We start from the raw sequence: 17,208 nt of genomic DNA on the forward strand, positions 1-17,208 counted from the left end.
GACGTCTATCTTTGGCAATGTAGGACCGTTTAACAGACCTGACAGAACATCCTACCGTAGGAAAAAATTACAATATATCGTTTGTCAGAACACCGGCCAAATTCTGCCGCTCAACATCGCTCCACAGAAAACAGGTACCAGACGTACCTCTTGCCGGAAGTACGTAGGATGGTGCGCGAGGCTACTGGAGAAGTACTGTAGGTATATTGTGTATTGGCCGTCATCATCAATGTCAACTTGGATTTACACGGGTGTCTGTGTAGAAAGGAGAGTGGAGTGGACATTCTCTATGGGCATTCATCAAGATTCTACAATAGTGGTTCTCAGCCTTTTTTTGAACAAACCTCCCCTGAACCTGATCATAATCCTCCCAACACCCCCTTGACCTCATCATAAGCTTATCAACGCCCCCTGTAGTTTAAAAAAAATAATAATTGAGTAATGTCCCAAATGCATCAGAGCACCCCCCGCCCCCTCTCAGCTGTATTCTTTTCAACACCATTCTACAGTAAAGCTTCATTATGATTCTAACGGAGGTCAAGGAGATGGTGTAAGGGGCAATAGTAATGTGTGTTGTTGCTAGCCATGCCGTTATTACCTTCGCCAGAAGGTTATGTTTTGCCCGCCGTGTATTTATTTGTGAATATGTCTGTCTGTTTGTTTGTACTTCGTCTAACTCAGTCAAAACTGAGCCAAAACTGAGCCGATTTTTATGACATTTTGTGGGATGATTGGTCATGACCCAAGGAAGAATCGATTAGTTTTTGGGAGTGATTGGGTCAAAGGTCAAAGGTCAAGGTCAAAATGTTTGTTTGTACTTCGTATAACTCAGACAGAACTGAGCCGATATTTATGAAATTTAGTGGGATGATTGGTCATGACCCAAGGAACAATTGATTAGTTTTTGGGAGTGATTGGGTCAAAGGTCAAAGGTCAAGGTCAAGATCACGAAAAGGTCAAAAACGTACATTGAGCCGATTTTTATGAAATTTAGTGGGATGATTGGTCATGGCCCAAGGAACAATCGATTACTTTTTGGGAGTGATTGGGTCAAAGGTCAAAGGTCAAGGTCACGAAAAGGTCAAAAACGTAAATTGCGCCGATTTTTATGAAATTTAGTGGGATGATTGGTCATGACCCAAGGAACAATCGATTACTTTTTGGGAGTGATTGGGTCAAAGGTCAAAGGTCCAGGTCAAGGTCACGAAAAGGTCAAAAACGTAAATTGAGCCGATTTTTATGAAATTTAGTGGGATGATTGGTCATGACCCAAGGAACAATCGATTAATTTTTGGGAGTGATTGGGTCAAAGGTCAAGGTCAAGGTCACGAAAAGGTCAAAACGTAAATTGAGCCGATTTTTATGACATTTAGTGGGATGATTGGTCATGACCCAAGGAACAACCGATTACTTTTTGGGAGTGATTGGGTCAAAGGTCAAATTCAAGGTCACGAAAAGGTCAAAAACGTTTTTCTTTGCCAAGCACTATATGCCAGAAGAACGTTTGCATGCTGAATTGAATAAGAGGTCAAGACCGGGCTAAAAATGTAATATTACGATGTTCCGGTCCGATTTCAATGAAACTAACACCAAAATTTGGAGAATGTTATGCCCCACACTTTGAAGATGGCCAGAAAAAAATACGTGGCGTAGGCGAAGGTTTGCGCTCTACCGAGTGCCCATTCTAGTTACAACATGCTATCGGTGTACTTCATATCAATTTAATGCGTGAAAATATTAATATTACATAAGCAGTGCATTTATGTAACCGCAGAAGAGGCGATAACTAAGTAAAGAGGGCATAATGTGACATACAAAGCCAAATTATTACAGTACATTGCGTTCTTAAATCAGAAAATTAGTTTGCAGAAATTAATTTGGAGTTTTGGAAGGGTACAGTCAACATCAATAAGGGCCGGATATCTTAAGTTAGTCCCCTTACGTGTTTAAACCACATGCTGAACCTGTTCCATTTTAAGCCTCATTCTCATTTCATGAGGTGATCGATTTCCATTTGTGTTGATGCAAATGTCCGATTTTTTACCACAGCACCCTGTGAGATTCTAACCTGGTTCTCACGCGATGGTTGTTACGAGCTCACGAAGTGTAACGAAGATGCATGAAGCACCAAGGGTCTGCGCGAGAGCCAGGCTAGTGAGATTCACCCATCGTTAATCAAGCACAGAGTTAGTTGTTACAGCTCACCAATGCCAGCGTATAAATAACTTAAGGGAAAATCCAAATGGAAACAGCTGAAGTAATTAAAAGGAAACAGATTGAAAGGGTTTGTAGGCCTTTGTAATGATTACTAACATACTGAGGCAATGGATGTGTTAAGGCAGGGGTGTCAAACTCAAAATCTGTAACGAAGTCGCGGGCCAAACTCTATATGTTTTTACAAAAACTCAGTAAAATTGCTCATGTTTGAATCTATGGTTAAACAGATTCTCATCTTCAAATTCAAATGTGCCTGCATATTCTGTTGCATTAGAGTGTGTGCTGTTTCAATGGCCTGGGCCCACTCATACTCCTGTGATATACAATTTTTCATGTTAAAATCTTAATACGCTATACAGTTATGGTGTAGGAGTGCCAACTCTAATACACATTTGAAAAGATCTCGCTGGCCAAATAAAATGGCTCCGCGGGCCAAATTTGGCCCCCAGGCCTGAGTTTGACATCCCTGTGTTAAGGTAATGTAACAGTATTTTTCAAGGGCATCATTATTAGTGTTGTGTCGTGGGTGAAGGAATCAATTCTTTTGAACGGCTCCTACTAGATGTGAACGATGGGCACCAAATGATGTCTCATATGTTATTTGAGAATGTTGAGAATGCTGTTTTAGGGATCCTCTGCAAACAAGTGAAAAGCTTTTTTTTTTTTTTTTTTTAAATCAATCCACAGACACACGCACAGAGAGAGGGAGAGAGGGAAAGAGGAAGGGAGAGAGAGAGAGAGAGAGAGAGAGAGAGAGAGAGAGAGAGAGAGGAGAAATTCTCAATTATTATTTGTTTACACAATTAACAAACATTTTTTATATTAGTCATCTGCCTATAAAAGCATTTCATTTGACAAAAAGACTGATGACATGGTGTTACCATAAGTGTTCTGTTTTTGAAGACAAAATCAACTCTGCCCCAATCTGCTTGCCAACACTGCACGGCCTGCTTAGAAATCAAACAAGGACTGCAATGTCTATTCCAAGATTGTGCACATTCATTCATCAGTTGGCTGAACTTTTGCCAAGCAGTCATCGTAAAATGATACTTAAACTATTTGTGCACAGAAGGTAATTCTACACCTCTCCTTCAGTTAAGTTTCACCTTTCTCCCGTTCTTTCAGCCATTCTCTTTCTCTGTTGGTGCTCCTTCTAGTTACTAATAACTAGCAATTGTCATTGCATATTACTTTACTTTACTTTACTTTATTTGTTCAGGACATTGCACATTAATGAACATATACATACATGTACATATATGTAAACATGCCAGATTGTAGCCCAAGGGCTAATTTCCATCTGGTGTCCAATAGGCAGGCTAGATGTTTACAAGCAATAGACTTTAAAATAAAACAGACTGTTAGTAACAAAAGAAATAAAACCCACTACAGAAGCAAAAGGCATGCATGTAAATAAAAGGAAAAGAGAAAAGAAAAAGGTCCCAAAATAGGGCCATGTGTTATGTGAGTGTGTGTGTGCGTGTACACTGTGTAGAGGCTCAGACCATCAGTGTGAACATGTTTGTTGGGCTCGAAGCCACTTTTTATACTCCATCTTAAAGGTGGCTAAAGAGGGACATTCCCTTATATGCAGAGGAATAGAGTTCCATAATATGCCGCCTTTAGTAGATAATGCATTTTGACTGAAAGAGGTTTTCCTGAAAGGAATCTCTACATCTTTATTGACCACTGCTCGAGTTACTCGTGTTTGACGATATTTTATAAAATCCTGTAAACAAGGTGGCGCCAGGCCATGCAAAGTCTTATAAAGAAGACAGCTATAGGAGAATTTACAGAAATTGTCAAAACTCAATAGGTTGTACTTATCTAAAATGTTACAATGGTGGTATGAAAGAGGTTTTTTATCTAAAATTTTAAGTGCTTTTTTAAATAAACTCTCCAATGGTTTGAGAGTAGTAATATTATGGGTCCAGCAGGAAGCTACGTATAAGATTCGATGCTAATAGTTTGCTAGCTTGGAGTTAAAAATTGCACTGCCGAACTCAGAGAATCACTGGAAAGGCCTACAGGAGAGAGTCAAAACTCAATCATTTAACTGCACGGGAACTGTAAAGTAAGTTTATTTCCAGAAATGGTACAGTATCTCTTTAAAACAGCAGCAACTAGATTTGCTTGTTCCACCACCTAGGAACAATGTCAGTGAACATCTTTGAACAGCTTTGACTGGGACTGCTTAGCCTTAGAGCGAGCAGGGGGCAAGGTTGTAGTGATGTGTCGGTCGCGAACCGTTCGGCTCTAAGAGCCGGCTCTTTGAAGTGAACGACAGGAACCGGCTCTGCAATGGGAGCCGCTTTGGGGTTTTTTTTGGGAGCCGTTTTGTTTTTTTGTTTGTTTTGTCCTTCTCTCACCCTCCATCTCATTGTGTGTATCCTCTAAAAGTGCCAGTGGATATAGAGCAGGTGTTACAGCAATCAGAAATGCATAGTATGTATTAATACCTTTTTAATTTACTTTGTATTTGGGTATGTTGGGTCATTATTAATGACCGATTATGATAAAAGTGTTGTTCATGAAGGCTTTTACACAGTATACACTGCCCAAAGTGCTTCACAATGTCAATAATGAAACAAAATGTTGTAAAATGAAATTAAAACTTTTAATTTATTTATAATGTTAAAATATATATAGGGAGTCGTTTGGGAGCCGAAAGAGCCGTCTCTCCATAGTAAGAAGAACAAAAACAAAAATCCCATCACTACAAGGTTGGAGGACTGCAGTTCCCTGGCAGGAACATAGGTCTCAGTACGTACATCCTTCAGATAAATTGGGGCCATTCCTGGGATGGTTTTGTTTCATATTCCTCAAATAAATTGTCTTTGACATGATGAGGCCATTTGGATTTGAAGGCTATGAAATCTTTGTAACTTTTGAGTATAATTTCTTTTTTGCATCAGTACCCAGATTTTCTACAAGTATTTGTGTAAAAAATATCCCTAAGCAGTTGGAATTTTGTTCAGTTCTGTGTTAAAGGACCAAATTTGACAAGCTACTACCCCTACTGTAAAAGTATATTCCTGTGAAACAAGGCTGTCCATGCATCTAAGGGGCTGTTTGCATTAGCCAAATCTCTACACAGACAATCACAATAAACGGTAATGTAAGTAATATGTTGTTTCAACTTCATTAGCGACAAATTCACCACCTTGATTATGTGATGTTTTCTCTCTTTCAATGGCACATTGCCATAATTGATAAAAACTATTACAAAAACACTAATGATGATTTTCAAATTACAAACGTACCGGGAGTCATACATGAGAGACATCAGCCATTCCCCATGACGCCCAAGCATCAGGCCCAGCTCTAACCTCGCCTCTTTCTGCAATACCATCTCTCTAATAAAACACTTTTCAAACGGATATCAATGTGATTAAGGCCAGATTGGCAGCCCTTCCTCTCCACACACACACACACACACACACACACACACACACACACACACACACACACACACACACACACACACACACACGTGCATGCATGCACACATGGACTGACAAACACACACACGCACACACACACACAGACACACACAGACACACAGCGATGTCTCACCCCCCAGCTCCTCATTAGGAAATTATGAGGAGCTCGGCGGGTTCGTCAGCCTTGGCTTCGTCAGCTTTGGCTAATAAGCAGCGATGCAAGCCGAGGCAGCAATGCACTAATGGAGGATCAGATTGCTCGCATCCCGCTGAGAGTGTTCCATGGGTAAACAAAACAACACCACATGTGTCCTGAAGCTGTTTGCACATCCATCCATCCATCCATCCATCCATCCATCCATCCGTCCGTCCGTCCGTCCATATATCCATCCATCCATCCATCCATGTATCCATCCATCCATCCATCTGTCCATCCATCCATCCGTCCGTCCGTCCGTCCGTCCGTCCATCCATCCATCCATCCAGCCATCCATGCATGCATGCATCCATCCGTGCATCCATCCGTGCATTCAAGCATGCACTGGAACATGCATAAGAATCGTCCATGCATCCATGTAAGCATGTGGACCACACAAAAGTTTTAACGCTGTATGATTTGGGACACATGGCTAAGAATCCTCCATGCATGCGGACCATGCGTACACCATAGTGTCATCCACGTATATATGCATATGGAGCAAGCATTTATAAAGATTACAGTTTTTCTCGATTGGTTTGGCTAATTTCTTGAAACCCAGATGACATTTCTATAAATTTTGGGTAATTTGGCTAAACATTCTTACACTTCTGCACAACAGTTCAGATAACTAGCAAAATGTCATATACCTCCCAGAACAGCTCATTCTTGCATCAGCACTAAACCTTCTCCCACATAAATAGTCAATACCATAAAAATGGCATATATCCTTCTCAATTGGTTTGGCTCATTTGCATTCATTTAGTCATTCTGTCAAAATAAACTGGATGGTTCAGCATAACGCCATGGATCCTCATCACTTGCTCATATCACTCCAAAAACAGTTTACCCGTGTGTCGAAACTAAATTCCTTCCACAGAATTCCGTTTGAAAAAATGTCAAGAAATTAGCCAAATAACAGAGGAAACGGTAGTATACACAGTTGTAAAATTATTTTCTGAAAACTAGTAAAGTTACAATACCATCTGGCCTGTTGAACACTGTCATGAATTTACTGTTTACAGTAAAGACATTCTTAAAGAAATTCTTAAAATATTATGCCCTTGACAGTTTTGACAATTGTGTAGACTACTTTGCATATGATGACTCACACAATGAAATCATGCTGACATGTTTTGGAGAGGGCAACCATTAGACTGAGAATTGTCTAATTCGTTTAGATAAGACAGGTCAATTTATTTGGAAAATGTGCTAAATGTATGCTCAATGTGTCAACTGTAGGGTACTTGTATAAAGCCATCTGCCGAGATGTACTAAAAATTTGAGACATGTACAAAGCATTTGAAATTTGATGAAAGCAATGAAAAATGCCATTCTGTTGTGGGAAATTGTAAGTTGGTTTGGAGATTTGTCCGTGTTGTTTTGAGAATGTCATCTCAGTTTTGAGAAATTAGCCAAACCAATCGAGAAAAACTGTAATAAAGCATTTGGGCTGTCAGGGTCAAAATACCTCATATTTGATGATTAAATATTGCTGTCTCACTCAATGCCTGTTGGAGACGGCCTTGGCTAAAAAAAAGCCCAGCTTGATTTTTCATCCCAGTCCAGACCTGCTATAGTGTCATTTATGTCTGCACGTGGACAATACGAAAGTGTCGTCCATGCATGCATGTGGACCCTAGTGTCATCTACGTATGTATGCATGAGGGCCACGCAAAAGTGTCAGCAGATGCGAGTTCTGCTTACCTTAAGATGTCCCGAGGGCAGAAATGTGTGTGACTGTGCTATCTATGAAGGAATGTGAACTATTGAAGGCTTGACTGTTATCGGGCATACAGGGCATTTTCCCGGTGGGCCGACCATCCTCAGTAGCTGTGTGAAGGGCTGATCTGCTCCAAAAATACCCAGACTATCTTTATCGTGTCATCTATGTATGTATGCATGTGGGCCATGCATGTGTCTTTCATACATGAATTCATGGTGGTGCACAAGCATCATCCATGAATGCATATAGCCCATGCAAACATGTCCTATACTGTTCATGCATGGGTCTCATGTGTCAGCTATATACGTACATGTGTCATCATGCGTAAGTGCAACCTTTGTGAGAAAGTGATTAGATCTGGAACATTGTGCAGAAATGTCCTGGTAATTTGTCTTGGTTTCTGACTATTATTTGGCAAAAGCTGTTGGTTGGTTGTCGAGATGCTCATTTCATCTGAGGGAAAAGAAATACATGAATTGATTACTAAAGCTCCCAGATTGCAAATCAATTTTATACCGACTTAATACTCATTTGAAAAGAAGAAACTTCTCAGATTTGGGTTGCAAAAACCCAACCCCCACTACAGATGTATATACATAAACTTTTTTATATCAAGCACACACACACACACACACACACACACGCACACACACACACACACACACACACACACACACACACACACACACACACACACACACACCCACATACACACTAAGAAGGAATGTGTCAGAAATGACACAACTTGTGTTGAATTTCAACACATGTGGTGTGTGTGCTCAGGGACAACACATTTTGTGTCAATTTTCAGATAACACATCATATGTGTCATCTTTATTGACACAGAAATGTGTCATCCTGACACACTTTGTGCAAGTAATGTGTTATTTTTTTAAACTCATAAATGTGTCATTCCTGACACACTTTGTGTAAGTAATGTGTTATTTTTTTTAACTCATAAATGTGTCATTTATTCTTACGAATGTGTTATTTATTGATGCTTATCACTGCACCATTATAAAACCGGAACTTAACAAAAACAATTAATTTGAGGGGGGAAAACAAACTATTTAGATGATCAAGACCATAGTATTTTTTATTCATACACACATATACAGTACAAAATTGATACAAATTATACAGTACAATGCATCTGTCATATTACACAGATTTAAAAGATTTTATATTTAGGGTTTATATACAGTTTATCTGAGTTGAAATCTCGTACAATATCAAGGGGCCTAAAATCAGCCAAATCATCTAGTATGACCAGTTTGATGGTCTTCGACACTTTCACCACATATGCATAAAAATGGTAGTCGAAATACAAAACATCCAGCAAGGTAACAACCATTAAAAAGGTATGCTCGTTTGGGATGAGGTGAAGAACCTCACCAAATAAACACTCCCCATGACTCTGTGCTTTCAGAGAAAGCACACACCCTGTTCTATACTCTTGCCCATTATGGTTTATCAAATGTGTGACGTAGATGGTGCTGGTCATGGTGAACTCTTTCTTGATTATTTCTTTCATTTCATCAAGGATACTTGGTGGTACCTGCAAGGCTCCCACCAGTACTGGAATAGCATTATTTACATCCGGAATGGAGCAAAAGGGGTCTCGAATTTTAAAGTTAGTTAGTTGTTGCACTTGATGTTTGTAGGCTAAAGTTTTAGCTATGTTTTTAAAATTACAAACAACATGGGCATGTCTTTTAAACGGATTATGTTTCCCTTCGAAACGCATACACCAGAGTTGAGAGATGGGACCAAATGAACATATTAACCTTGCATAATGAGTCATGAAGTGGTGCTTAGGTATGAGATTCCTACTGTAGAGCTTTTTGAAAAGTAAATGATGGTCAATAATGACTTGCTTTAAAAAAACAGCAAGACCTGTTGTCACGACTGGCGCAAAAATAATGCTGCAAATCTCACGCAACAAAATAAACAAGTGCCAGTACTCATTACTCCTATCAACACGATCCCCCACCAAAAACGGTAAAGCCTGTATAAGGCACCACATTTGGGAGGCGGTTTGACGGATAGCTCCTTCAGATGATTTTAAGTTCACAATCACGCTAGGCTTATTCTTAATATTTGAATAGCCATAGTCATATGTTACAATTCTGTTGTTTAACTGTTGTAATGTTAAACACTTTTCTTCATAAACCAAATGTCTTAACAATAACTTCAGTTCCAAGGGAGCAACACCTTCTAGTACATCATGCATGATGTCGGCACATATATTTTCTGTGACATGAAAGTACTTCAAGGTGTTTAAGCATGAATTCTCTTTCACTCCTGTGGCGCTCGCATCACACAAGATGGCATGTTCTGTGTAATTCTGTCTAGTTCGCATTTCTACTTTGTCATCATCCAACACAGTAGGGCTGGGCGGTTTTGGAAAAAATTAGCATCACGGTTTTCTTGATGAAAATTGATATCACGGTTTTCTGCACGGTTTTTTGATATGCGACGATTTCCCCCCAAATCTTAATCTTTCTGAGGAAAAGATCTCAAATTAAATGTTAAAATGAGATAAAATCATGAATTTAAATTAATCTCCATTTATATTTTATCATTTTTTCATTTCAATAATATGTTCTATAATTTATAGTTTATATTTCCCCTTTCCAAGAAAGTCTCAAATTAGAGAAAATGCAGCATTTTATAAAATAACCTAAAATCTTGACCAGGGTGCCATAGATTGTTCAAGGAAGAAGGGTTAAATGATTATAAGCAGCTGTTTTGGGCTTTTTTCCAAGACAGCCCAAAACAGCTTATTTCGTTCTACACCTGGCAACACGAAATGCTTATTTGTCGTTCTACACCTGGCAACACATCCGGCGTGTTGCGCTGCCGCTGGACTAGCGAGTAAACAACAGTGGGACAAAAACGAAACAGACTGAAGACAGACACGGAAAACAAACGGATTTACTTGACATTGTGTGCATATTGTCTTTGAATTAAAGTCCAAATCCAACGTAGAAGGTATTTTGTCCAGTAGTTTGTGTCAAATCGCGATGTGTTTCGCTCCTATTTTGCCCCCAAATCATTTCAAACAAATATAGCAATGTAGCAATGTCTGCCCATTGCATTTGAAAGCTAGGCTACTTTAGCTTATAAGCAGTCTTAACAGCAGCGCGCACAACAGTTGGGATGGTAATTAAATACAGTTAAGAATCAGGTAACCGTTGTAGCCTGTTAACATAGCACCACATAGAATTGCCTTTTATTTAACTTTGTGAGATCAAAGGTAGGCTAAATGAATTGAAATGTTTGTCATGATTCATCCATGCCATGTGTGTTCATCATGTTTCATTCTCACTAGCCTCTAGCGCGTAACCAATTATTTTATTAGCTCAATCAACATCTTACATTGTGGTGACATTCCCTAGTAGAACAGCAACAACAGTGGACTTAGCAGAGTTGAAATGAAGTGTCAGAGACTTATGAATTAGAAGAATCTTTGGAAGTGTGACACGGAGTATGAAGCTCACGCACATAACATAGTAGGCTATAAACAACAACAACAAAACCGTCTCTTATCAAAAAGAGAACCTTGTGTAGTGTAAACCGAGATCACGGTTTTTAAACCGTACACCGCCCAGCTCTACGACACAGTCTGCATTTCTTCCTTGTCAATTAAACAGAACTGGCAAGGCTTATTAGCACTAAAGCTCTCCACATAACCACACAAGGTGTGCATTGCCAAATTATCTGCAGTTAAAACTGTTATGGTCCCATACAACTTGTGATTTTGCCCATTCACATTTATGTCAACACCACAACTCTCAAGTTGTCTAAGGTCTTCCAGCAAAGGCTCCATTATTTTACCAAGGCCATACGTCTCCCTGTCTATGGAATTGAAGAGGAGGCAAAGGTGAATATGAGACAGAGATGAAGTAAATTGCTGTGGCAAGTTCCTTATCACAAAGTAGACTGCACCCATCTTATGGATCTTGGTCTTGGATCCTAACGGATTTGTTGTTTCAACATCATCGTAGTATAACTGAATTTGAAGAAAATCAGGATGCAAGCAAGACAATGGATTTAACAAAAACCGTGAACCATGACTGTAATCTGTCATTTTGTTATCTTTTCTTTTCTTGCTTTGAAAGTATAGTTGCTGCATCTGATCATTACAGAAGAGAAACTGAATCGTATCAATAATTGGTATATATTGACAAGTATCAGGTGCTAAAACCTGCTTTATCTGACCATCTTTTCGTAATGTATCTGTTCTGTGACCGAGAAAAATCTCTTTAGGCTGTACCATATCCAATTTATCTGAGAAATATGTGCTCATTTTATGGGGTGTATCAATTTCATCAAACGTGTGTTTGGCACTCTCAAAGTCACACATGAGCGACTGCACCCTTTCATCGTTCTCTGGCACACCCAAACTTTTTAAAGTTGAAATGACTGAATCTTGCAATCCACTTACAGTAGATTCCATTAGGTCCTTCACGTTGTTTACAGTTCGGGTTACATCAGTGAGGCTAACATTTGAACCACTATACATTTTTGCAACAAATCTTGCTGTAGCCCCCTTGGGCCTGGTCAGAGAGCGTTCAGGCTCAACAATGCCCTCTGCACAACAGTTATTGTTGGAGAGCTCTTCAGCTTCATTTTGACGAGGCAATTCTGATGAGGTGGCGTGTAGTGGATCAGGCTGAGGATAAGGCTGTGGATAAGGCTGATGATCCTCAAAATCATTTGTACATTTGTGTTGTCGATTCAAGTGTTTGGAAAAAGAATTAATACATTGGTATGTCCTAGGGCAACCATCCTGGCTGCAAATCAGAGTGAAGTCTAATTGATCTGACAATGCATGCACTTCACGCAAGTGCCTCTGCTTGAAGCACATATTGCATTTTGGACAAATATACATTGCTGTTATGATTACTGAACTGAGTTCATTTTGGAAATTAGGTCCATTACCCGCGCCTTCCTGGTTGTGGAGAGAGGGATATTGTAGACACACTCCAAGAATGCAAAAACTGAGGAGAGTTCAGGTGGATATGAAAGGTTGCAGACCCAGAAGACCTTGAACAGTTTGTCCACAGCACCAGTGAGATCTTCGTCCAGTGGAATGATGACTTTGTCACTCTTCCCAACGATGACGTACTGCTGTGCTGCATCCTCGAAGCGACCAACAGAAACGAGATGTGGCTGGAGTGCTTTGCCCTCAGACTCAGTGGCATCACAGAGTGTCGAGATGTTAGTTCCAGTCTGAAACAGATATAAACAGAACATTTCAGACAACTGTCCAACTCCAGTTGTGTTGAGCAACTAGTATGGATCAATCTGGCGCACGGCAAGTTGGTTAGATTTACAGTTGTACAACACAAAATGTGTGCAACACAAAATGAAATGTGGCAAGTGTATAACAAAATGAAATGTGTCAATTTTCTATGCAGGTTAAGTTAGCCACTCTATAAAGAAAGCATCATGGAGTGTCATTACACCTTTCCAATTATATCGACAGTCAGGGATGGGCAAAGATACAGTTACATGTATTTTCAATACATGTAGGTCAAGTAAGTATGTATGGCCTTAATCATCCCAGTGGGGAAAACACAAGACCAAAAAGTTGAATAATACTATATAAGGGTGATATACTGTAGGCTGTGTCATAATAACTAATTTTTCAAACAGCTTCGCATTCCAACGTTGGTGATGAGGCCGGTTTATGAGGCCTGCAAATGAGAACATCTCTCAACTGGTCACCCTTCACTCTTGACTTAATTTGTCTGAATTAACATGTCAGTGTCATAAGAATAGCAATCATTTCTGTGACAAAGTAGAGATACAAGTGCTTTTAAAAAAAAGTGCACTATAGGATGGTGGCCAGAGTAGGTATTGCAACTATACTGCTCATTGAAACTGCGCTACCTATAGCATGGTGGCCAGGGTATTGCAACTATACTGGTTGGCTCTATGAGTGCATTCCAATATGCAACCTTGCTTCCTCCACTTGTGCTTGTGGCCTCGCCCCGCCTCCTGGCCCATCCTCCGTGGAGAAAACAATTAGGTTTTAGGACTGTTTTTCATTCATCATCCCAATTGCAAATGAGACAAAGACCTTACAATTAAGCTTTTATGAGATATTTAAATGTAATGCTGTTGTCAGTGATGTCATCCTGACGTATTACTTCCTGGTACGAGGCCACAAGCAGAAGTGGAGGAAGCAAGGTTGCATATTGGAAGGCACTTTATACAGCTAGTTTTAAAACAATATGCACAGGTAATATCTCAATTCTACACAAAAGGCCCTAAATGGCAAACTGAAAGCAAGTTTGAATGACATGGGGAAAACATTAACACCTCATTGGCTAATCATTTAATTCATTCCTCAATCACCTTGAAACAAATTGAACTTCCTGTTCAGTCAAGGCTTAAGAAATCCAATCATGTACCTCCAATTCAGCTAAGGGCATTCATATACTCTTTAACCTACAGCACCATCATGTGTTCATATTGTGTAATAACATTCTTTAGAACAAAGTATTTGTATTTGTAGTTTTGTGAAATACACAAAATACTGGAGGAAAGTATTTTGATACAACATACAAATACATGCAATTCATTTATGTGAAATAAAAATACAAAATAGTATTTTGTATTTCAAAATGTATTTCAATTAGATGTAATAGCAATACTGCCCATCCCTGTCGACAGTAAACTGACGCTCCAATTTCACAACACGTTATACATTACAAATAAAATGCTTGTAAAAACCAACCAATCAAAACTTACGGGTACAAAATCAATAAGATGGGTGATTGCCGACTTGACACTGCAGCGACTGGAGGCGACTGGAGGCAGAAGACGAGTTAGTACAACCAACATCTTGTAGGTCTTCTCATCTGCAAATGACAAAAAAGATGCTCTCAATCCGCCATACCTCGAGGAGATTCAGATCCTGTTAACACACAGTTCCATCTAAAAATTACATTTTCCCCTCATTGCGTTTAGTTTTAATACAAAAGGGTGTCAAAGACGGAAAAAAAACCAATGGCTACCAACACAGTCTAACATTGAAGATTTACCAGTACTTAATAAAATATGTGAAAACATACCATCTGTAAGGTCTGTCACTCCCTGAACGAGGGCAGCAATTTCACTCTTCTCCTTAAGCGCAACGTCGATCAGATGTGGAATGATGATGGCATCCCATCTTCTGATGAACAAATCGCCCTTTCCCTCGCAGATGTCGTTGAACTCTGAATCCAGCTTTAGCAGGAGAGAAAAAACAACTGTTTTAGGATGGGGAAAAGGCCACAAGAGACAACAGACGTACAGGCGTTGATCCTTGTCAAAATGTGCTTTTTCTTGTGTAACTTGACATAGGAGACAGAAAGGAAACGAGTGAGGAGACACAGATTAGAGAAGTCTCATTTTATATTACATGTACTATAAATAAGCCAACTACACATCCAGCAGGACTATCAATATAACCAAGCAACATATTTTAGGTCCCCTGTTAAGTCTTGAATGTGGGATGATGTCCGATGTCAGATTGTACTTTTTTTTTAAGTGAATTTAAATTGATAGAATTTAGTGTTTGTGTTGTGGCTTGTCTCAGGCATAGGGTAAGAGGGCATTCAGAGAATAAGTCAGGGTTTCTTAACTCGTTATGTCATCCATTTTAATATCCATTACGAAATAGCCAACCGCATTACATGATATTACATCAAGATCTACATGATATCAGATCAAGATCAGGGGTTGAAGGCAGCGCTTTGCTGTAATGCAATGGTGCTTGGGTTCAGTCTGAATGTTAAAAAAAAGAAAAAAAAGACCCCCCCTTTAAACTACTGATAGCATCAACATTAATATGATATGTACATAGGAGCTTTTACTGCATGGTCTATTTTTTAGTATTTGACAATGCGTCAGATGACCAGAAATGTAAGAACTGTAAGGGGATACAGTTACTCAAGATTTGTAATAGGATTACAGTAATCCGTTTACATGTAATCCGTTACTTCCCAACACTGGCTATTACATAGCTGTTACACCCTTTACTCCATTGGCACCTACCAGTGGAGCTGATTTTAAGACAAGTAGCCTACGCTGATGAACGTTTTACTTCAAATCTTAACTCAAAATGCTTTATTACTGAGGCGATTCAGCCGATCAGTCTTTTTTTCAAATCATGGCGTGCACTGCCCTCCCAATGCATTGGAACATGGTTGCACCAACATAGGGCTAACTGGGCTAACTGAGCGGGAATCGAATGTTCGAGGGAAAGAGCTAGGGCTGTTCGCGCCCAAAATATGGTGAAATATATTTCAATAAGAAAAATCAAACATCCCCCAAGTCGTTCCGTTATGAATATCCAATACCTGTATGCTAAAACTAATGTGGAAACTACATGTGACTTAAATACACAAGCCCAAGCTTATTACTATTTGTCATTCATGCTGTAGCGTGCACTCCCAACGCATTGGAACATGGTTGCACCATGCATTGCGTTAGCTGATAGGGAATAGAACGTCTAAGGGTAACGACTTAGGGCTAACGATTCGCGCCCAAAATAAAATGCGCACTATGTCAAAATACCAAACCAAGTCATTCCGTTATTAATATCTTACAACCATAAGATAAAAACACCCGTGGATACAACGACTGATAAAACCTGACACGACCGTGCCCATTGGTGGTGCCGCTAGCAACATGCTACTGAAACACACCAACTGAAATGCTAGCGACATTAGCCGAGGCTCAGCTAATTGTTGGCCATTTAGGAAAAAAACAACTGGGTGTGCTTCATTGCGTAAATGTAAACCAAAATACAAGATTTACAACTTATTCAGTTGGCCAAATAGAAACTCACTTTCTTACCGTGTGGCGAGGCGACCTTGTCCGGTCTAGCTAACAACTGGCACACCAGCAAGAAACCAGCAACTTATTAGTGAAGGAGCGAACTTACTGATGTTAAGCCCCCATATAGCGAAACATACACAATTCCCAGTATAACCGACAATCCCACATTGACATTATGTTAACTGAACTCACCCTCTCATGAGGCTTAATCCTCGTCACCGATTCCTATCGGGGGAGGAAGGAAGGTCACGCTCGTCCGGAGCAGAAAAGACCGAGCTGTGGCTTGCAGCGTCTTATCAATACCCGAAATGGAGAGAGTCATGTCGCAAGGTGAAAGGTCATTGGTCAAAACGAAAAATCAAAAACATTTTTTGATTCATAATTAAGCTACATTCGTTGATTGTGATCAACAAATGTCCGTTTATTCGACAACTTTGTACATTTTAAATACATTTTAAATAATACGTAGCAATGTGTGATCTAACACAAAATGTGTCAAACTACAACTTCACACTTCAATGTGTCACGCTTCAACTGAATACTACTCATGTTGTGTCATATTCTACACATAATGTGTTAAAACCGTCCTAACACAATGAATGTGTCAGACAAATGACACATTCCTTCTTAGAGTGTACACACACACAGCAAAGAACTTAGTTGCATTAATGTTCCCTCGCATTCTGAATTAGAGGACTGAAGAATACAATTACAAAAGTAAATACACCTGTCCCACCAAGCAAGAAATTGAGCAAATCCTATGGCAAGCAGCTTTTCTCCAGAGGTGG

The 17,208-nt window shown here is 39.6% G+C and overlaps 1 protein-coding gene across 2 annotated transcripts; it reads right to left on the minus strand.

Annotated features, from left to right (window-relative positions):
- Nucleotides 1-10,920: 10,920 nt before the first annotated feature.
- LOC134439785 (uncharacterized) lies at nucleotides 10,921-16,654 on the minus strand. 2 transcript variants are annotated; one of them, XM_063189693.1, is made up of 4 exons: nucleotides 16,613-16,654; nucleotides 14,671-14,824; nucleotides 14,348-14,457; nucleotides 10,921-12,820 (listed from the first exon to the last, which is right to left on the minus strand). In XM_063189693.1, exon 4 carries the CDS (start codon nucleotides 12,477-12,479, stop codon nucleotides 11,199-11,201), a length of 1,281 nt encoding a protein of 426 aa, XP_063045763.1. In that variant the 5' UTR covers nucleotides 12,480-12,820; nucleotides 14,348-14,457; nucleotides 14,671-14,824; nucleotides 16,613-16,654; the 3' UTR covers nucleotides 10,921-11,198. The 2 variants fall into 2 exon arrangements, with proteins under 2 accessions (XP_063045763.1, XP_063045764.1); XM_063189694.1 differs by lacking the exon at nucleotides 16,613-16,654 and adding an exon at nucleotides 16,439-16,484.
- Nucleotides 16,655-17,208: the final 554 nt, after the last annotated feature.

The sequence above is a fragment of the Engraulis encrasicolus genome, chromosome 23, assembly GCF_034702125.1.
Source record: "Engraulis encrasicolus isolate BLACKSEA-1 chromosome 23, IST_EnEncr_1.0, whole genome shotgun sequence".
Lineage (NCBI taxonomy): Eukaryota > Metazoa > Chordata > Actinopteri > Clupeiformes > Engraulidae > Engraulis > Engraulis encrasicolus.